General features: G+C 40.4%; 1 protein-coding gene across 9 annotated transcripts in view; it reads left to right on the top strand.

The window, feature by feature from the left end:
* The window catches only part of Dscam1 (Down syndrome cell adhesion molecule 1), a 68086-nt gene that overhangs the window by 29465 nt on the left and 14982 nt on the right, over window positions 1-23639 (top strand). For 4 of the 9 annotated variants that reach the window (XM_070303971.1, XM_070303973.1, XM_070303972.1 and 1 more), the window contains exons 8-11: window positions 10093-10529; window positions 10842-11098; window positions 11305-11617; window positions 15578-15898. In XM_070303971.1, coding sequence (XP_070160072.1) covers window positions 10093-10529; window positions 10842-11098; window positions 11305-11617; window positions 15578-15898 — 1328 coding nt within the window. Of the gene's footprint in view, window positions 1-8683; window positions 8775-10092; window positions 10530-10841; window positions 11099-11304; window positions 11618-15577; window positions 15899-16877; window positions 17169-17398; window positions 17687-22202; window positions 22491-23639 lie in introns of those variants that run through there. The other 5 variants (XM_070303970.1, XM_070303978.1, XM_070303976.1 and 2 more) reach the window with 3 other exon arrangements.

Below are 23639 nucleotides of genomic sequence, written 5' to 3'. Positions count from 1 at the left end.
TTTCCTCGCTTTTAAAATGCGTTGAAATTTGATATAGTTACGTGACAATTACACTTCATTCTCCCTTCGTGTAATTAGAACCAGTCGCCACGAAGAAGCCAAAGTTCTCGAGTGAATCAAAGCTGGCTTCATACGATCGCGTTCGAGGAAACAATTTAACCCTGTTGTGTCCCGCGCAGGGGTTCCCAGTTCCTACTTATAGGTACATGCATATATACTCTAAATCCGTAATAGAGTAATATATAATCTCACACAGTATGCGAGAGAAGTGTCACTTTCTTCTCTGTCATGTAATCAGAACCAGTCGCTACGAAAAAGCCAAAATTTTCGAGCGATGCAAAATTTTCTGGATACGATCGCGTTCGAGGGGACGATCTGACCCTGCTGTGTCCCGCGCAGGGGTTCCCAGTTCCAACATATAGGTACATGTACGAATACGATACTAGGATCGTAGTTAGAACAAAATATCATTCTCGCAGCATGCGAAGAAAGTTTCATTTTATTTCTCGTATTTTCGCACAACTAGAACCAGTCGCTACGAAGAAGCCGAAATTCTCGAGCGATGCAAAGAAAGCCTGGTACGATCGTGTTCGCGGAGATGATTTGACCTTGTTTTGTCCCGCGCAGGGGTTCCCAGTTCCAACATATAGGTATATACGCATAAATATTAAATAAAATCATGGGTAGAACAATAGATGGTTCTTGCAGCATGCGAGGATTGTTTCACTTCATTCCCTTCATTCCCATTCGTGTAATTAGAACCGGTCGCTACGAAGAAGCCGAAGTTCTCTAACGATGCAAAGCTAGCATGGTATCATCGCGTTCGAGGGAATGATCTGACTCTATTTTGTCCCGCGCAGGGGTTCCCAGTTCCAACGTATAGGTATACATGCACATTACAATTTATTAAAGACATAAACGAAGTAATAGATGATTCTCATAGCATGCTCTCGTGTCTGTCTATAAATTGTTAGAACCGGTCGGAAGCAAAGCGCCGACATTGACGGGCATTTTAAAAGGAGGTTTCATGGAGAGCAAAGCTGCTTCCGATATCGTACAATTTTGTCCTGCGCAGGGTTATCCAGTACCTTCGTTTAGGTAAATTCTTCTTCTTTATGTATGACTTTTAAATTCTTTTCTTAAGCTTTTAGTTTCTTTTTTTAATAATTTTAATTTTGATTAATAATGTAATTTAAATATATGCGCACATACATTTTGACCTTTTAATCTTGTATACAATTATTACTTTATTAATTATTCTAAAATTAATACGGATCACGTGATTTGGTTCTATTGCTTTTATATTATTCTGTTAATCGAACAAGGGTTCCCTGTCCCTGTAAAATACATGATGATTTTGCTATTGTTTATCGCATGTTCATTTATACATTAGAGCCCGTGGGCAGCAAAGCGCCGGCATTGACAGGCGACGTAAAAGGTGTATGGATGGAAAAAACAACAGCATCTAGTGTTGTATTACCGTGTCCAGCGCAGGGATATCCTGTGCCTTCCTTTAGGTAAAGCTTTCATATATTTTAGACAAAAAAATCATGTGCGTCTAGCTACATATAACTAAGGATCGATTATGTGTGATGAGCGATTATGTTCAAATCAAGCTCAAGTTATTGCTTCTTTGTTTCACATTTTATCTCTGCGCGCCGATTTTCTGCTCCGTTTCTTGCCAATGAAGGGGTCTCTTGTTCCATCAGAAAGGTTACATAAAAACACACGTAAGCGTACGCCATATACTATAAGCATTCGCGTTGAATAAAAATATCAGATTGCTGAGCACTTGTTGCATAAATGATTAGAGCCAGTCGGAAGCAAATCGCCAGCGATAACTGGCATTGTAAAGGGCGTATTGATGGAGATCGGAGCTGGATCCGCTGTCGTATTGTTTTGTCCAGCGCAAGGGTATCCTGTACCCTCTTTTAGGTAATAATAACATAGCACGTAAAAACATAATTAGATTCGATAGAAGCGTTTATTTTCAAGTATTTTAGAATTTTTATTTAGCTGAACTTTATTTTAGATTTTGCAAAATTTGCAATCTAAAATAAAAAATTGTTTACTTTTCATTTCATTACTTTTAACTTTTTTAGATTTAGAAACGGGGATATTAATTCTTCATGGAATTTAGATAAAAAATTAATCAGGGTTAAATATTGCAAATACAATTAATTTTAAAAAACTTGGTTTATCATGCAAGTTTATAATCGTCAGAGCCCATTGGAACTAAATCCCCGACTCTCAGCGAATTAAGAGCGGGATGGTTGAAGAAAAGAGCGGGTTTCAACGTCGTGTTATCGTGCCCAGCGCAGGGATATCCTGTACCTTCTTTTAGGTAATGAGTAACGTAGGAAGATGTATAAAGATTACATACAAAATAGAATCTCTAGCAAGATTTATATTAATGCAAAATGGAGACAGTTTATTTTTTATTTTATTATTCTTATATTTTTTGCTTCAATTTAATGTTCGTGAATAGGCGCAATAAGAATTAATTGCGTTTGAGTATGTACAATCAAAAATTTTAGGAAATTTGAATTGTTTGATCGTATGTACGTGGGTAATCGTTAGAGCCGATCGGAACTAAAGCCCCGGCTCTCACGAACGAGATAAGAGGGGGATGGCTGAGGAAAAGAGCGAGCTTCAGTGCCGTGCTGCCGTGTCCGGCGCAGGGATACCCTGTACCTTCCTTTAGGTAAAGTTGCCGCATTTAATGAACACGTGTGCCGTTCCGTTTTTTTTTTTTTTTTTGCTTTCGCGATGGCTTCTGTACCGCCAGAACCGGTCGGCAGTAAAGCGCCGGCATTGACGGGCGACTTGAAGGGTGGTTGGAAGCAGAGAAAGTCAGGCTTCGTGGTGGTGTTATTCTGCCCGGCGCAGGGTCACCCTGTGCCCAGTTTTAGGTAAAGTTTTTTAATTCGTAAATATAGACGTGTGATTTTTTTAGGATATACAAATTTATGCAACGTATACCTTTTCACTTCGAATCATTCCTTTAAAATCTCGGCGACAATTTATATAATTTGTAATCACATCGTGCAATCATGTAAGTATTGTATATCTCGAGAAATTTTGTCACAATTTTTTTTTTTAATATTTTATTAATGATAAAATTTTGTTTAGATATAAATTTTTAAATAAGTACTTTTTATAGTCAATTTAAAAAAATATACATATAATATAATCCTTTTTTAGGAATTAACAATTTAAAGAAATTCTTGTATGTATTAACAATACCGAGATATGTGTTACTAGTTCCGATAAATGTAAACGGTCTATAATTTGCATTCCGCGTGACATTGTGTTTGAAACATTCGTTTTACGTATCATCAGAACCGATCGGAAGTAAAGCACCGGCGTTGATTGGCGAAATGAAACGCGGATGGAAAGAGATGATTTCGAGATCCGACATTGTGCTGACATGCCCGGCTCAGGGTCACCCTGTGCCCAATTTTAGGTAATGCTATTTTTACGCGATCCATTCTCGAGCGATTAAAATTTATTATGCATCGCTAGAACCGGTCGGTACTAAAGCGCCCTCGATTTTGGGAGAAAAAGGCAGTTTGATGGAAAGGCGGACCGACACACACATCGTAATTTTGTGCCAAGGGCAAGCTTACCCTGTGCCAACATTCAGGTAAATCAAATGTGGGCGAACTATGTAATCGATTGAAGTATTTTTTCTCAATTGCATAAATAATGATATTATTTAATCGGGAATGAATTGAGATACCTCGGAAAATAATATTTTTATTTTTCTAAGACATCACGTTCTCTAAGATATCTGAAATGTTTTCTTGCGTAAAGAACCAATAGGTAGTAAGGCACCTTCCGTCACGGGTGACGCGAAACGATGGCTGCAAACTAAATCAACGACTGGATTCGCGATGCAGTGCCAAGCGCAGGGTCACCCAGTACCATCGTTCAGGTAGAGCGTTTTCTGCGCCCTTTATCGATCGCCAATTTGTGCGTCATTAATAGGAATTTATGGTACTGACAGAATGGTTGCGAAAGGCTATCAAGGCTCGTTTTACTTTTATCGAGAGCTTTATTTTCATATGAATAAAAAACGCGAATTTTTCGCGGCAATTTATTTTATTTTCTTCAATAAGACTCGTATTTTGGCATACGATTTTTGTATTGCTAGAACCGATGGGAGCGAAAGGACCGAAATTCTCGAGCGATGATCGCGTCCACTCGTTTATACGCGCCGCAGGAAACGCATCAAGTTTGCAATGTCCTGCGCAGGGGTTCCCCGTGCCGTCGTTCAGGTAATTGAGAGAATGAAGAATTCTCAGAGGATTCAGAGAGAGCATCTTTTTTCATTTCGCTTCAGAGCCCGTGGGATCGAAAGTGCCCGCCTTTCAAAGCGACGCGAAAAGTAGCACCTACGTAAGAAACGCGAAATCATCGCTCGCGCTAACTTGTGCCGCTCAAGCATCGCCACCTCCGACTCACAGGTAACGCTGTTAACGAGCTGAACATGAATTGTATAATCTAAAGTTTATCTAATAGAAGTTGCAATCTAATTAAAAACGTTACGCAATGTATTGTTTTATGTTCTCGAACGATTGTCAATAATTAATATTTTTTTTATATATTTTATTTGTATAATTTATGATCTTTTATTTTTCTATTTTTCTTCAAAAAATATTATTACGGAGTACTTTTTTATTATATTTACATTCCTTCGTGTATGCAATATTTATTTTTGATAAATGAATTAATCAAAAAATATTATACGGCGGTGGCGCGTTCTGTCCTTATGCAAATATATCATTTTAAGAGAAATAACAAATTTTATTTCTACTGGTTAGAGCCAGCAGGTCGTGTATCCCCAAAATTCCCGAAATCGGCAAAATCCGATTCTTTCGAAGTGGCGAACGGTGCCGTGATAAGTTTATTGTGCGATGCACAGGCATTCCCTGCTCCCGCATTTAGGTCAGTTCACCAATATATTTAATTATCACCTCTTATTATTTCAATTCAGTTTTAATAAATTATTAAACATATACTATATACACTTCTATTTTTGTAAAAAGTATATATCGGCGGTGGCGCATTTTAAATGATACGAATGTGTTATTTTAAATAATAGATTACGTTTAAACGTGTTAGAACCAGCAGGTCGTGTGGCCCCAAAATTCCCGAAAATGGCAAAGTCCAATTCTTTCGAAGTAGCAAAAGACGACGAAATCAGTTTATTGTGTGATGGACAGGCATTCCCTGCTCCTGCATTTAGGTCAGTCTATCGATATTCTTAATTTATTCGATACAACGTAGTTTCCATGACGTTATCGTTCTGTAGAACCGATAAATGGTGCCAAACCTAGAGTCGCTTCTACCTCTAAATATGATGTTCTCGCGAATGTCGTTGGAGCAGCTGTAACGATGCTGTGCCCTGCGCAGGGACACCCTCTTCCAACTTATAGGTATTTACTATTATTAATGCTGAGAATTATTAGCGATGAATCTTTTTTATTCCGTCAATTCTACAATATATGATTCTTGCATAAAGATATAGTCTTCAATATAGTATTTTTTTCTTGGGGAAAGCTTTGCTCGTTTAGGGAATAAACGTAAAATATTTAGAATCAATTCATCGCATTATTGTTTGTGTATGTAGAGCCAGTAAATGGTGCAGCACCGAAAGTGCCGCCGACAGCTAAAATAATTGTCTTCTCGATCGCGTCGCAATCTGCCATGGCGATGTTGTGTCAGGCTCAAGCAAATCCACTTCCTGTCTTCAGGTATGTGTAGATTCGATGCAAAGATTGGTCGTTGATAGAAACTTTTTTGAAAAATAAAAAGTAATCAATTAATAAATATTAGACGGTTCTAAATTAAAAAAATTTACATTTGCTATATTTTTTCATGTATAAAAAGAATTTTTTTACACAAAATTCTCCTATTTTCAAGAAGGAACTATTATAAACTCTTAATCTTTGAACATTATTAATTTAAATAATCTTTTTAAACATCGGGAAATACTGAGATTTGCTTTTATCGAGACAAAAGTGCATCTTGCCAATCACTCTGGATTGAAGCAGATTATGTGAAGATATCGATTGATTTCTTGTTAGGTGGTGAATCTCTCACCTTTTTCGTTTTTAGAACCGGTTGGAAGTAGTCCGCCTCGATTGCCGCCTAGATCCAAATTTGATGGAATGATGAAAATCGAAGGTCAAGCAGTAACATTACTCTGCGATGCTCAAGCCAGTCCATCGCCTTTGTTTAGGTGAGCAAAGTTTAGCAATTTAACTATCGAAGAGAATAATCTACTTTAATAAAATTGGATAAATTTTTTAAAAATAAAATTACTCGATTATGATCAATCGATATCTTCACATTTTGCGATATTCGCGTTTCGCGTATCGTGCATCAATGGAAAAGCTCGAAAATGATGACGACGATGAAGAAAGCGTTGCGTTTCCTATTTTTTCCACTATTTGCGCTATTGCAGAACCGCGAGGCAGCGTACGTCCAAACGTACGAGACAAAGATGTAAACGGATTGAGGAGAAACATCCTAGTCGAAAGAATGGTCGGTCTACCATGTCCTGTTCAGGGTTTCCCAGCGCTTGCATTCAGGTATAGATACTTATGGGTCGATTGATTAAACGTGATGCGAAATAAAATCGTCTGACTTAAAATACATAATGTATATAATTATTAAATTATCGTTATTATAAATAATTGATATTAAATTATAATATACAATTATCACGAAAAAAATTAGATTTTAAAAGAAAGATTTCCAAGTCAATCTTTAGATGCATATAATATTTTCTTATTTTATGTTTTAAGCTATTTTTACATTATTAAATTAAAAAAGCAAAGAAAGTTTTAATGGCATATAACGTATTAGAACAAGATCTTTTATTATGCTAGCTCGTATTTTGCATCGACCCTATTTACAGAACCGACTGGCAATGTCAAGCCACGCATTGCTGGTGAGCGTTACGAGGGTGGCAAACTAATAGATGTGCTAAAAACGAATATGGCGGCCTTGGATTGCGCGACTCAGGGTTTTCCTGTCCCATTAACGAGGTATATCGGCAAAAATCGTCGAAAACCTTCTACATATATATATATTTTCTTTTTTTTTTTTTTTTTTTTTTGAGATTTTGTATAATCCGATTTCAGAGGGTACAAGTAAGATCGCGCCGCGATCATCGGGGAAGAAATTTGAGGGATGGGAAGTTGTTTTGACTGCTAGAAATCAGGACATCGCGTTGAGTCATTCCCTTCAGGGATACCCTGTACCTATCACAAGGTAGACTTTGTACCAATCCTTCCTCTATATCAGTTTTCATTTTTCCTCCATTTTTTTTTCATCGTCGTTATCTATGAGTGGGGTAAAACTCCGTAATATTGAATATTCATATGACAAATTTTTTTTTAATGAATAATAGAAATTAAATTATAAATGGACAGAACGAAGAAATAATATAAATTCCGTGCTCAAAAAATTTTACTATCATGAGTGAAATTAAGTAATCTATTCGCTCTGTAATATCACAAATTTACATTTATATTTCTCGTTTAATGCTTATGTCATATCATACGCAGTGTAAAAGTAAATTCTGAAAAATTTTTGAGATATATTATTCTCAGCAATATGTAACAAAAATATCAGATGTAAATTTATATTATATAAATAGCTCTCTAATATGCTCAATCTGATATCGTAGTGAGGTAAGTAAATTGCATGTGACGATTCTATTGAATCAAGCCAGGTCAGCACAATGGCATATCGGGTACGTATAAACAAACTTGTTAATCGCTCGGATTCTCCAACTCGCATTCTTCTTCATGCATCGTTTCCGGAATGGAATCAAGAAATAGAACGGATTTGAAACGTTACAAGGAGACGAAGCTCTCACTTTGGGCAATCTATTTATTTCAGAGCCGTCTGGTCGTACTGCCCCGAAGACGACTGGAGACGGTCTTAATAAGTACCGCGGGGTAGAGGGCGAGTCTCTGGCGCTGGCGTGTGCGGCACAAGGCTTTCCTGCCCCGATAACTAGGTACACACCTTCATAGATAGATTTCAGTTCTCCTTAATTTGGACGTAGTCTCACACTCCGCGGGGCACAGATCCTGTGTATTCACTTTTGATATTTTTTATCCTTACCCTCTACCCCGTGTCGGGTGGCGGTACCGTAAGATACGACAGGGGCAAAAAAAAGAACGATGTGTCTTCTGAATAAAAAGATAGGGGTATATGAGATGAAGAGCCAATATTTTTTTAAGACAGGAAATATAAAACTATCGTTAAAATTCGGTGCAAAATGTGAGAGAAAAATGTAAAGAACATAGATAAAAACAAAGAGACAAGAAAGAGAACGAGAGAGAGCTGAATTATAATAGAACAGAGCTTAGTGGTAAAAATCAACAGAAAAAGGCTGATGTTCTCGATTTTTGTGCGACGATTCAATGATCTCGACAGGCTTTCAATTCCGAAAGTAATTACGCGATATTTTACACGAGTCACAAAAGCAATAGCGATTAAACGACGAAATATATATTCCTGATTCGGGGCCAATTGGACGTGTTGGTTTTCAGTGCCAACTGGATCCTACCCCCTCGGCTCAACCCTTGAGATATGTGGATGCGCGACCTCGAAAAGGATGCGGGCCCTCTGCTCCCCCGGCATCCTCGATGCTGATCAGGGTAGTCCGAGAGGGTGTCACCCGATCAATGGGCCGGTCAATGTTGCCCTACACCTGCACACCTCCAAATAAGTCCCACAATATCTGGCTGGTAAGTCCTCGCCACCTTCTCGTGCCTCCGTTCATCCGCTCGTGTTTTAATTCATAATTTCCCGCCCTCTCTCTCCCGTTCGTTCGCAAGAAAAGATAAAGAGAAGCAGATCGTTCACGAGACGAGGATCGAGCCTTAACGTTTTTTCACATTGTCCAGTTTGCACTATCGCTATTAAACGTACCGCCAATTCACCAACACCACCATCACTTATGCTTCCTACCCGACCGTCTTCCATCACTTGTGATTATATTCGACAATATCTCGTAATCTCAGTCAATAGTTACTTGTTCACGATTCTGAAATCGATTAATCAATGCCAGAGAAAGAATTTCGGATGATTTTATATTGCAACGTCCTTATGTGAGATATTGTTGCCTGAAAAATTACAAAAGTGACCCTGCACTAGCACTTGCGTCCAATAGCCATGTCAAAAGATCGCCATTGAAATCTTTGGTTACGTTATTTTGTGTTCTGGATTTTATTTTAGACGTTTCTTTTTTCCGCTGTCCCTGTCTTAGTCTAGTCAGCGTCGTTGCGAGTAATCGCATATCATGAAGAATCGTAGAGCCATTCGTACTTGCTTTCACGCTGCAGTCGCCTTTCACTTTCTCCTTCAGGGATTTTCGCGAGAAGACACGCGAATATTCTTTTACATATTTCTTTTTTCTTGCTTTTAATTATCTATCGTCGCCGCCAATCTTTGTTCTTCTGTTGCGCCCCGCCTGCATCGCTTTTCGATCGTGTAAGGTTACAGTAGAGATGTCTTGCTTTATTATTAAATTATGTGGTTTTGTTCTTGTACGAAATTATCTCACGTGAGACATATAATACCGATAGATCGGTGAAAGAAACAAAAGGCCGTGCCCAGAGACGCCCAAAGCCCCGCATATAAAATAAGGCATAACAGCGTAAAATGGAGCACATAATTCGCCAAAATTGCAACATTTATCATTCACTGTTATCCGATTAGAGTTTCATTAGTGATTTACATTACATGATAAAATTATACGCACCAAATAAGTATGTTTCTTAGTGGAAAAAGAATCTTTGGAACATATATAATGAAACATATAAAATAGTAATAAAATAGTAATTAAATAGATGTATATTAAAATATATAAAAAAGAATTTATATAAATTTATATAAAAAAACATGACTTTTATTAAAATTAGCTTTTCTGTTAATGTGCTTGTTCCATTTTGCGATCTAAATTTGGATTTAGAATGATAAGCGAAAATAATACAAGTACGGAACGAGCGACTCTCGTTTCGGCATTAGCGTAAAAATCGGCAAGTTTTTATCCTTTTGTTGCAGATGGTACAAATTCATGGAGGGCACGTCGAGACGTCAGCCGGTCCAGCTGAATGAGCGCGTACGTCAGGTTAGCGGCACTCTGATCATCCGTGAAGCGCGAGTCGAAGATTCCGGTAAATATCTCTGCATCGTCAACAATTCCGTCGGCGGCGAAAGCGTGGAGACTGTTTTGACTGTTACGGCACCGTTGAACGCGGAGATCGAACCGAGCACGCAGACCATCGACTTTGGAAGACCAGCGACCTTCACCTGCACCGTCCAAGGCAACCCGATCAAGACCATTTCCTGGCTCAAGGATGGAAAACCTCTTGGATTGGAGGATCGCGTGCTGAGAATCGAGAGCGTGAAGAAAGAGGATAAGGGAATGTATCAATGCTTTGTTAGAAATGATCAGGAAAGCGCGCAAGCAACAGCAGAACTGAAACTTGGCGGAAGATGTGAGTTAAACCCTCTTATATATATATCATAATTCTTCGAATTTGTAATCAAATTATTTATGTACAAATCTGATATTGTAATTAATTTAATTAAAAATTAAAATCAGTTTTATTTGTAAAACAAAAGATTTTTATGAATTGATAGAGAATTTTCTTTGATATAATTAGCATGATCCTCATTAAAATAATACGCTTGTAATTATATATTAAATTGCCAATTAAAAAAATTGACCGCACAAATATAAAAGATAATATAATGATTGTGTGTGTGTGTCAACGGAATTATTCTCCTATCTCTTTGATTATCGACAGTCGAGCCTCCCCAGATTCGTCAAGCCTTTGCAGAAGAGACTCTTCAGCCCGGACCGAGCATGTTTTTGAAGTGTGTCGCAAGCGGAAACCCCACCCCCGAAATTACCTGGGAACTTGATGGAAAACGGCTTTCGAACACCGAGAGACTGCAAGTGGGACAATACGTCACTGTCAATGGTGATGTCGTGTCGCATCTGAATATTTCGAGCATTCATACCAATGATGGTGGACTATACAAGTGTATTGCTGCATCAAAGGTTGATGGTTCTTCTGTTTTCTTACAATATTTTTTAAAATATAAACATACAGCGAAATTTAAATTCTTCTATCTAAATATAATCAACTATAAAAAAATTTTTAATTTTGTTTATTTTTATATATATCATAAAATTTTTTAATAATTTTAACGTCTTTTAAGTAGGTTCTAAATAAAATGTTCAATATATATATAATATTGTTATAGGTTGGAGCTGCCGAGCACTCTGCCCGTCTCAATGTATATGGTTTGCCGTTCATTCGCCACATGGACAAGAAGGCTATCGTTGCTGGAGAAACTCTGCGCGTCACCTGTCCTGTTGCCGGATATCCGATCGAAAGCATCGTTTGGGAACGAGACACCAGAGTTCTGCCGATCAATAGAAAGCAAAAAGTCTTTCCTAATGGCACTCTTATCATCGAGAACGTTGAACGAATGAGCGACCAGGCGACCTACACTTGCGTAGCACGCAACGCACAGGGTTACAGTGCACGTGGAACGTTGGAAGTTCAAGTTATGGGTAAGTTTGATCTTTACATTTTCTTATATTTTTTTGGTCGACATTTCGTAACAAAATTGATCGCGTAATATTGATACTTCATAAATGTTATGACAAATATTGACTTTTATTCGAAGAGTTATAAAATTTGATCGCATCAAGTTAAAAAAGTTAAATAATTTTTCATATTTAATTAAATTAAATTTTTTGACATAAAACTTATTAGATAAAAATTTGAATGTATAATAGAATATTAAAATCAAAAGTTTACTTTCGTTTAATAATAATCTTTAATACTTTTAGCACGAATAACACATATACTCAAAATCATTTGTTTTTATGATATATTTCATTCTTTGCTAATGTAACGGGTCTTTTAATAATTTCGAAAAAGGAAAATATATTTACATTTGCAGCCATCGGCCGAACAGCTGACTAATCGACGAGAGAATTATGATAATGTTAGAATAGTAAACATTTTATTTGCAGCTATTCTCCTTGCAACAGATTGTCGTGTCTGTTACAGCCTCTATTAAACTTTATGTCGCACTGCCCTATACTGAACGTAATATTATGCCGAAGGCATCGGCTTTTTTTTTTTTTTTTTTTTTTTTTTTTTTTTTTTTGACGGTGTCATTCGCGCGTGTACGAAACGAATCATAAATTCTAAAAGATGCGACTGTACATAGGACACGGGCACGGACTCGAACACGGACGATTTCGTTGCCATCGTTACAATTATTTAATAACGTAGAGCGAACGTACGTCGACTCATGGAGAGGAAACGCATTTGTGGAAAGTTATGGGAGTTGGTATGGCGGTGGCCGATTGTGAATCGTTAGTAAGAATTCTGACGTGTTTAAATGAGATTTCTTCTTCCATTATATGTCAGTCTTGTGCAATAACAAATGCCATGCATTCGTGTATGTTAATAGACATAGTCTTTCTCGATCAGACAAATAAATATCTTTCGCATTTATGAAATAAGATTTTTTGCGCAAAATTATGTTTATATATCTAGTATGAATTTAATTCTCAATTTAATTCAAACTTTAATTCCTTGTTAATCAAAGAAAAAAATTATATTATAAAGCATTTTTTAATATGAAAATTACGCAGAAATATTTCCAAGTATAATGTAACATGTCTATGATATCCACGAGCATGGTGTGGATGCATGTACGGGTATACAGGCGACAATTACACGATCTAATCGTATACATCCATACATCGTTCCTCCATCCTCAGTGCCACCCATCGTTCAGGAGTTTGCGTTTACGAAGCTACCGATGAACGCTGGGGAGTTTGCGAATCTGCAGTGTATCGTACCGACCGGCGACCTGCCATTAAACATACATTGGAGCTATCCCGGAGAAGAGATGGGCGGTTCCTCCGGCGTAATCGCGAAGAAGGTCGCGGATCGCGTTAGCATGCTCATGATCTCGGTCATCACCGCGAGACACGCGGGGGAATATGTTTGTACCGCCGAAAACGCGGCTGGAACGGCGTCCCATTCGACCATCCTCACCGTCAATGGTTCGGGACTACGATTCTGTTCCTAGAGAACACAGTCTTTTTTATTCTTCAGTTGCGTTTTGTCACATTTTTATCTCATCCTTGCACAAACCTTGCAAACAGCATTATAGTTATTTCCTCTCGTTTGTCATGCTTGTCCCCTTCCCCGTCTCTGCGTAAATGTTAATTGATTCCTCCGTTCGAATCCATTGAAAGCTTTAACGCGACTATACGACGAAGCGATCCACGATTTCACAAAGGCTGCTGCGAATGAAGCATTTGTTTGATAACACCTCTAGTCGGGCCGCAGCTTCTACCCATTGCTTTCAATGCCGAGATCGCTAATTGGGGAGATTCCGTGTCCGTGCCCTGCTCGATTTTGAAGGGCGACATGCCTATGGATATATCGTGGGCGTTTAACGGTGTACCGATCGATACGTCGAAAGATACGGGTATCACAATCACCAAAATCAGCAAGCACTTGAGCACCCTCAGCATTGACGGCGTCTCGGCGCGGCACGCCGGAGAATACTCCTGCTCCGCGTCAAATTTGGCCGGTTCTGTCAGTCGATCGACGACTTTGACCATTAACGGTACGATTTTAATCTCCGTTGCACGGTGTTTCCGCTATATACAATAGATTTGTACATAATTATTGTCACACACCTCAAATATCTCCATCTATCGAATAATCCATCATCCATCATCACCTTGCCGAAAAATCTCTCGACAAAACAGATACATATTCCACCGCCATACCAACCTTATCTACTGATTCATGTTGTCTGAATCGAAATGCGAAAAATGCCTCCGAGTTACGATTAGAGTATTCTTGAAATATCGCGAATCGACAGTTACTCTTTCTTGCCCCGTTTCTCCCAGTCGCTCTTTCCAGTTGCCCCGCAAATACTGCCTTTCGCTTTCGGGGATGAACCGGCCAGCTGGGGTGAGTTGGTTTCAATCACCTGTTCCGTCACGAAGGGTGATCAGCCTATCGAAATAACTTGGGCCTTTAACGGAACGTCGGTCGACAGTCGCGACTCCGACGTCGTGATAGGCAGCACGAATCGAAAGAACAGCGTTTTAACTATCGAATCGGTCGCGGCCAGACACGCCGGTGATTATACTTGTACTGCGTCAAATCGCGTTGGTGCCACGACACACACGGCTCATCTGGCTGTAAACGGTACATATAATCGATTTCCATGGAAGAAGTGAATGTTCGCCCATTTCTATCATTCTATCTATCTTCCTCCTCGTTTTCCTAACATATCTTTCAAGCAGATTATCGATCGTAGCTGATCACTAAATATTTACAGACACGGCTATGCAAATTTTCTGTTACACCGACATTCATAAAATTTTTTAAATTAATTATTATTATTTCCTGTTACAAATATTACTAATAATTTGATAATTTTAAAACTCTGTAACTTAATAATTCTAAATTTATATAATTAACATTATTATTTTCTGTTACAAATGTTACTAATAATCTAATAATTCAATAATTTATATTAACATAAACATTTTTCTTTTTTTCTTTCTTTTCATTATGTTAAGAAAAATGCAAGAAAATTTTCATATATTCAAATATATGTATTAAATACCATTATTTATCCTTTTGCCAACCATTTTCTGTCTCTCATCACACCCTTCCTTCTATGCTGGGTGTCGTTTACACAGTCGCACCACAGATCCTTCAATTTTCCTTCGGTGACGATCCTCTCAACTCCGGCGAGATGCTGTCGGTTTCTTGCACGATCGTCAAAGGCGACTTTCCCGTAAAATTGACGTGGACGTTCGACGACATGCCGATCGACTCGAGTCGGCCGGATGTTAATATTGTGATCAATAAGAGGGTCAGCTTCTTGAGCATCGACAGCGTAGCGGCGAGACATGCTGGAAGATACAAATGTACTGCGACCAATGCCGCCGGATCCGACAGTCACATCGCTGTACTCTCGGTGAACGGTACCGCGCTCTCGTATATGTAAAAAAATTTATTGCCTTATACCTGTACACATTCTCTAGTAACTTCTTGTATATCTTCGCAGTAATATCGATTCAGTAATCACCGCTCGTGCTTACTGTCGTTGTCAAGGCGATAATCTTTCTCGTAAAATACTCCGAAGCAGCGAGATTATCGCTGAAGACGACGACAGCCAATGACAAAGGTCTATCTCGCAGTGACAGCGAAACGATGGCTCACGTTATATACATATATATATTTTTTTTCTTTTTATTTAAGTCTTTTCCCGTATCGCTTTATCGTTACATTGTTGTTCAATGTCCTCTAAGTGAAAGTTTCTCCATTTTCCTCCCCGATTTTTCCTCTGAAGATCCACAAATACTGTTTTGTGAGTCGTTCAGTTTGGTTCTGAATTTCGTTCGGCTACGTTCCCTTACCGCGAATGTTCGAAAGTTTCGACGTATATTTCACGAGTGTGCCCTTCGCGGTTGCAGTGGCACCGCAACTCGCGCCCTTCACCTTCGGTGATGAAGCAGCCAATGCAGGGGAGATGGCGACCGTTCAATGCGCCGTGATAAAAGGCGATCTACCCATCGACATAATCTGGTCGTTTAACGGGCGTGTGATCGATACCGCGAATGGCGCATTCGACGAGCATAATTACGACAATTCCGATATAGTGATAAGCAGGGGTAGCAAACGGGCCAGCCAACTGACGATTGAATCGGTAGCCGCAAGACACGCGGGCGAGTATTCGTGCACTGCGAGCAACACGGCCGGAACCGCTACCCACTCTTCAGTTCTGTCGGTGAACGGTACGCTTGTTCAGTTTGAATTAACGACGGTTGGGTGGTTGGTTGGACGCACGAAACACATCGGGCTTTTCTTATAGCGCTTCGTGGCACCATCAGGAAAGATTGCGTGTGTATGTCAATGCGCCGCAGCTTTGAGATGTAGCTGATAACAGTCGCGTTATCACTAGTTAAATTAAACTAGTTGCTAAAAATATCAATTATATATATATATATACACATACGCCAATTATATTATATATTTCTTTGTTAGAGTTTCTATATTTGAATGCTTTCAAGCAAGTTGCATCTCGAAAAAAAATTGTAAAAATCTTGGGAGGTTGATATTTCTACGATCTATAATTTTCAAGCTTCTTTTTTTCACACATTGTCTCACTTATCCCGCTTCCGGTTCGATATCAAATAGTGTTTCTGTGACAGTACCGCCGCGCATCGTTCCCTTTGAAATGTCCGACAAGGCGGTGAATTGGGACGATTCCGTATCGGTGGTTTGTACGGTGGTCAATGGAGACTCCCCGTTAGAAATCACGTGGGCGTTGAATGGAATACCTATCGAGGAAAATCATCGAATATCTGTGACCACAACCAAGAGGAATAGCCTGCTGTCCATAGATTCTGCGAGTCCGAGTCACGCGGGCACTTACACTTGCGTTGCCTCCAATGCTGCTGGTGCAACCACTTATTCCGCAGAATTGACAGTTAACGGTATCTACAATAGACGTTAGAAAAGAATGTCGGTTTTGCTCTGAAAAATTACTCCGTTTCTATTTTCCTCTCCTTTTCCATCCCGATTAAAATACGAGGCTGCGATCGAACATGTAAGAAAAAGACTAACGGCAATTATTCCGACATCTTTATTCATTTTCTTTTTTTCTTCAATTCTCTGGCCTTGTCGTATCGAGATAATTGGACTATCAAGAAGATTGACGTAAAAGAGTAATAAAAAAAGAGGGAAAAGAAACAAATAGAAAACTCATTGCAGTCGCGCCGCAAATCGCACCGTTTGAAATCGCCGAGGAACCAGCAAACTGGGGCGATTCTATTTCCGTGGTGTGTGCTATTCTCAAGGGTGACTTACCGATCGAGATCACGTGGGCGTTGAACGGCGAGCCGATCCGGCCAGATCGTTCGGACATTAATATCCTGGCGACGACGCGGAAGAATAGCATCCTCAGCATCGAGTCCGTCGCTGCGAGACACGCAGGAGAATACACGTGTTCGGCATCGAATAAAGCCGGAGCGACCAGTCATTCAACGATCTTAGCTGTGAACGGTACATCTCGTCCGAGATATTTCCTGTGCATTCGCTCTTGAACCTTCGCATCCCGTCATCGCCTGTCATTATCCGTCATTATCCGTTTCTTCTGAGATCATCGATGGTCAATCGCGATCTTCAAGGCGCTATCAAATCGCAAAGACGTGTTATCGTATTCATGCTGATGTTACATCAATGATTCGCAGTAGATTAGTCGTGTTATACGATCAATCATCTGTCCACTTTAGTTGCTCCGGAGATAGCACCGTTCGTACTTAGTGAGAAACCAGCGAATTGGGGAGAAACAGTCACGGCGACGTGTACTATTCTGAAGGGAGACCATCCGATACAGATCGAATGGGCGCTCAACGATCAGCCGATCTCGCACGATTTTTCCGATATAACGATCGTCACCAGCAAACGTGTCAGCTTGCTCACGATCGACGCTGTTACGGCTAGTCACGCCGGAGAATACACTTGTATAGCTAGTAACGCCGCCGGTGGAACGAGCTATTCCGCTTCCTTAGCCGTCAATGGTACAATACGACGTTCTTCAAAACTCTCATTATCATTCTCTGGTGCATGCATGAGTCATTCTCTCATGTAGCTTGACGCTAACACTATTCACATACTTACTCCCAAAGATCCCATCACGTTCCTTCACGTCAAACGAAAGTGACAGGCTGAAACGTAAAAGACGAAAATTCAAGTATAAATTACATTTTATAATGTATTAAAATTCTATTAAATTTAAGAATAAAGTATAAATTTTATATACGCGGATTTGACGAGGAATCGCATTTAAAGTTTTTGCTGAAATTAAAGTAGAATAAAATTATAATTAAAACTATAGTTGCCCCCGAAATCATGCCGTTTGTGATCGGCGAGGAACCGGCGAATTGGGGTGACACCATCACGGTAACTTGCACAGTGTTGAAGGGCGATCACCCAATCCAGATCGGGTGGGCACTCAACGGCGAGCCAATTTCTCGAGATCATTCTGACATATCGATAGTCAGTACCAGCAAGCGCGTCAGTCTGCTTACGATCGATGCCGTGACGGCACGCCATGCTGGAGAATATACCTGCACGGCTAGCAACGTTGCTGGTGGAACGAGTTATTCCGCATCACTTGCTGTGAACGGTATAAAGGTCTTTCCACGTCTTGTGTTTCGCATAGCTACTCTTACTTTCCCTATCGTGCATGTGCAGAGCGGTTTATCACTCCCACGATTTCCTTCAATTTCCTTAATCCATGCAAAATTGTAAAAAGAAAGAATGTATAGAAAAATTTCGTCGATATCTTATCTTTTCATTTCAGCGATGTTAGGAACAAACCATCAATTTGCGCGTTGAAAAAATAATTTTACTGGAGCAGAAGATTGTGATACTTTATTATATATATAATAAAGAAACTTTATTATATATATAATAAAGTATCATATATATAATAAAGAGGTTTCTAACTTATTATTTTATATAAATTTAGATTTAACGGAAATCAGCTGACATTTGTTATCATAATATTATAGTTGCACCGCACATAGGGCCTTTCACGATTAGCGATGGCCCGGCGAATTCGGGCGACATGGTTTCCGTGACGTGTTCTATTACAAAAGGCGATTCTCCCATAAAGATCACTTGGAAGTTTAATGGTCATACGATTAATCCACACGATTCTGATATCACAATCACGAGGATTAATAAACATATGAATGCTCTCAGCATTGAATCCGTGGCCGCGAGGCACGCGGGCGAATATACGTGTGTAGCTATGAACAAGGCCGGGAACGTCAGCCATTCGACGACCCTCGCCGTCAACGGTATCTACTTATCTCCAGAAGCATACCTGCACGTCAACTAAACGTCGTATAGCACTTGCTTAACCCTTCACTGCGATTCATAATTCATCGTAAACCACCCCTCATCATCGCATTGTCTCACGATACGATACCTTTGTTCCTGATCGCCGTAATCACTGCCGACGATCGATTTCGCGAGGACCGCTAGGATCGTAATTCGCGAAGGGGAGTTTTATCGAGTTTTTGTTTCTCATGCGCGATCCGCGATCGCAGTTGCTCCGCAGATCTTCCCGTTCACGTTCGGCGACGAGCCGGTGAACTCGGGCGAGGCAATCTCCGCGACCTGCTCCATCCTCAAGGGGGACTTCCCGATGGACATTGCCTGGGCTTTCAACGGTGAGCCGATATCCGCCGAGAGCACAGATCAATTCTCTATAACGAAGGGCAAGCGTCTCAGCGTCCTGTCGATCGATGCTGTCGCGGCCAGACATGCCGGCGAATACACTTGCACCGCGTCGAACAAAGCCGGGGCTTCCAGTCATACGGCCGCTCTAGCTGTAAACGGTAACACGCGCGCATGCATACACACGCGATATCTCGTCTCGCGACTATTCTTTCTCCGCCGGGCATAGAAGACAAAACGCCCCTCCTTTTCATCATCCCCTTCAACTTCCTCATCCACGCTCACAATCTTTTCAACATTCTTTTACGCCTTGTCGAGTACGGGGGACGATGAGGATAGGCACGTCTATCTGTCGTCTGGCTTCTCATCGTGTATTCACTGTGAATTTTATTTTGTATCATTTATTTAAAAAATATGTGCAGCAAGATCAGATAAATATAGCAATAGAAATATACTTGCAGAAACGTGGAGCAATAATGAAATATTAATTCACGTAAATTAGAACATTTTCCAACAAATGTTAATATTCTGATAGGCATCTTTACATCGGCTTTTCTCGCGTACCAGATGTTGGCACGAAGGGATTCGAATTTGATGAATCTGTGAACAGATTTGATACATCTTGGAAAATATCGTTTTCAGTCGCTCCGCAGATTGCGCCGTTCTCGATTAGCGACGAGCCCGCAAATTGGGGCGAGGCGGTCTCGGCGGTCTGCACAGTCGTGAAGGGCGACTTGCCGATCGAGGTATCGTGGGCGTTGAACGGCGAGCCCATCACCAAAGAGAATTACGCAGATGTGTCTATTTCAAGTAGCAGCAAGCGAGTCAGTGTATTAACTATCGATGCCGCGAGCCCGAGACACGCCGGGGAATACACTTGCACGGCCTCGAATGTCGCCGGAGCAACGAGCTACTCCGCTACTCTAGCCGTAAATGGTACAGCACTGCATGAAGCAAAATGTCTCGCTGAGATCGAGAAATTGAACTCACTAATCTACCTGCAAGCATACTTAGACGAAATCGTTTTCCTTTCCTCACGTTAATAATAACAACATCGGCATCCCTTTAAAACTGTCCTATGGGTCGAGTGAGGTATTCATTGGCAATTGATCATGTACGAATATAATTACTGAGCAAAATATATATCTAAGACAATTGAAGAACTAATCGATCGATTAATCGATCATTTCAAAAAATTGATTATGAAAGCAAAGTACGTATATGCTCAATAAAATATATAATTCTATGATTCTTGCGCCGATCGCGCGAAGAGTTTATATATCGTTTATATGTACGATATAGTGATCGTTTTTTTTTTTTGCGATTGTTTTTCCAGTCGCTCCACAAATCGCTCCATTTTCCATCAGCGAAGAACCAGTTAATTGGGGCGAGCAAGTCTCTGCGGTTTGTAGTATTTTGAAGGGCGATCTACCGATTGAAATACGATGGAGTTTGAATGGCGAACTTATTACGCGTCTCACTCATCTTGACATAACAATTACAAATACTGGAAAAAAGACATCTGTGCTGACTATTGAATCCGTCACCGCCCGTCATGCTGGCGAATATAGCTGCGTCGCAAGCAACCTGGTCGGATCCGTCAGCCGTTCCGCCATTTTATCGGTCAATGGTACTAAAGAATCGCATGTTAAGACGTAGTTTCATCGTCAGCTCTTCATCTCGTAAAATACTTAAAAAATTCTATCCTTTCCAATAAATATAAATTGCTAAAGCTATCCTTATAACAAAATCTATCCTCGAAGATCCATATTAAAAACATAATTACCTTCAATTTTATTCAATTTCCTACGTCTATTCAATGTTTTACGTTACTTCGAAGAAAAAAATCGCTCGTTCGTTATTCTTCTAGATTCTGGACGCTAAATATTTAAAAGTGTCTATTCATCGGACTTCATAAATAAAAACGCATGTCGTTTTTTTATTCTCCTCGAATCTTGCTTTATCTTGCGTTCGTATCGCAGTCTCCCCACAGATAGCACCGATCTCCTTCGGCGAGGAGCCCGTTAACGCCGGAGACTTGATGTCGGTGCAGTGCGTTGTGACCAAAGGCGATTCTCCTCTAGAGATCACGTGGACTTTCGACGGCCATCCTATACAATCTTATCACAGCGATGTGATCGTGTCTGATACTGGAAAGCGCGTCAAACAACTGACCATCGAATCGGTAGCTGCGCGACACGCTGGAGAGTATACTTGTGTTGCTTCAAACGCGGCTGGATCAATTTCTCATTCGGTCACCTTGGACGTGAATGGTACACCTTTCGACAAATCTATGCTCGCGATTCGCATTTGCATATTTAGCTATTTTTCTTATCCGAAATTAATCCGTCCTTTAGAGACCTATTTTTTTCGGAAGTTTTTCTCTCTTTCAATCTTATTTTTTAAATTTTATATTTCTATTCCACGTCGTTACTTTTCCTCTAAGTTTCTCTGCAATCCGTTTCCTCGCTTTTCATAGCACGGCGTGTATCTGTGTTCTCTAGCGTCCGCTATTATTACTTTAGCAACCTACGAATGTTATTATTGGACGTGACATTTCTCGATCTTCTTGGTTATATATATGTTCTCTTTATTAATTTTGTTGTTGATTAGCATCGTAAAATATATAGCGAAAATACAATACAAAATAAAATACAAAATAAACGCCACACTCGCCATAATACAGATCATAAAGCAAGGGGGAAGCAAGAAGAAATGAAGAAAGAAGAGGATAATACGTCTTTCTATCTTCTACTCTTTAAATCGCGCTGTTTCATCAACGTTGATTTAGTCTGCGGCTTCGATGACTCTTTCTCTCCTTCTCTGATCTCTTTTTCTCTCTTCCAGTCATTCCGAAATTATTGCCATTCGCTTTCGGCGAGGAGCCGCTTAACTCGGGTCAAGTAGTAACGGTACCGTGTGCAGTGGTCGAGGGCGATCCACCCTTGAAGCTTCGTTGGACCTTAAACGGTCATGCGATCTCGCCGCACTCTGGGATCTCGATCGTGGATCTGGGCGGACGCGGCGCTATACTGAGCATAGGATCCGTCCAGGCGACCCACGCTGGAACATACACATGTGTCGCGGAAAACCTTGCCGGCAGGCACGAGCTCTCGGCCGATCTCATTGTGAACGGTGCATACTGATCAGCAAGGATCTACTCGATATTTCGTTGAGCCTTGCGAATTCGCCTATCCGATTTTTTATCCCTCCTTCTTTATCCTAGATCACCGCTTCTCCCGTAGACATTTGTCATTTTATCGAAATCGATTTCCGCTCAAATATCCATTGCGCTCTTATCGATCCCCGTATAATAAAGTTTAATCGCGATCGCCTATTTTTGCGGATGCGATCAGGCACAAGAGCAGGTTGTTATCGGCTTAATCGCGCCAGATATCGCGCGGCTTATCTGCCTCGATAAGCGGGAACATTCATTCTCGCTCGCGTGTCTTTCTCTTTCTTTTTTTTCTCTTTCTCTCTCTCTCTCTCTCTCTCTCTCTCGGTGTATTATTGCCTGTTGTCTCTAGCCTCTGCCCGTTCTCTATCTCTCGGCAGTCACTCCACATCTGCAGCCGTTCGCGTTCGATGAGGCCAACTCCGGCGATCTGATAATCGTCCATTGCGCGGTCGTGAAGGGGGATACGCCGATTTCGCTCAAGTGGTTGTTCGAGGGCCGCCACTTAGAGGTAGGCGACGGAGTGGGTATCACCGCGTTGGGGGATAGAGTCTCGGCCCTGACGATACCCGCTGTCAGGGGAGAGCACGCCGGAGAGTATGCTTGCGTCGCCGATAACCCAGCGGGCAGTGCACGGCACAGCGCCCATCTCAAAGTGAACGGTACAGAGAAAGCGTAAACACACACGATCACAAAAGCATCCAGTATAAAACAGAAAAAAAATATTATAAAATATATAGTATACACATATATTTTCTTTAACATAAAGCGAAACCGCGCGGCATGATGATGGTGTTTAACGGGCGTACGCGTAGTGAGAGTACTACCGTTTTGTATGCGTATAACTATTTGAGCGGAAAGCAGTGGTACGTTTACCTTTTTATTCGGTTGTAGATTTATATTTATATACATATATATTTATCCAATATATATCTCAGTAGAACGTTTTTCGATATGTTAGATTTGTTACCCTTGCTGCCGCTTTCATATACGTCGTAAAATCTCCAATCTCTGTCCGCCCTGACTGTTGCGATGATATTATTACAAGATATATGTTGTGTGGAAGTTTTGCATTGCTCGGCGTATACTCTTTCCTTCTATCTATAGAG

This window comes from Polyergus mexicanus, unplaced genomic scaffold, assembly GCF_030449975.1.
Source record: "Polyergus mexicanus isolate NDT 795.1 unplaced genomic scaffold, iyPolMexi1.0 SCAF_11, whole genome shotgun sequence".
NCBI classification, from domain to species: domain Eukaryota; kingdom Metazoa; phylum Arthropoda; class Insecta; order Hymenoptera; family Formicidae; genus Polyergus; species Polyergus mexicanus.
The sequence above is the reverse complement of the archived record's forward strand: the minus strand, read 5'-3'. Positions and strand labels throughout refer to the sequence as shown.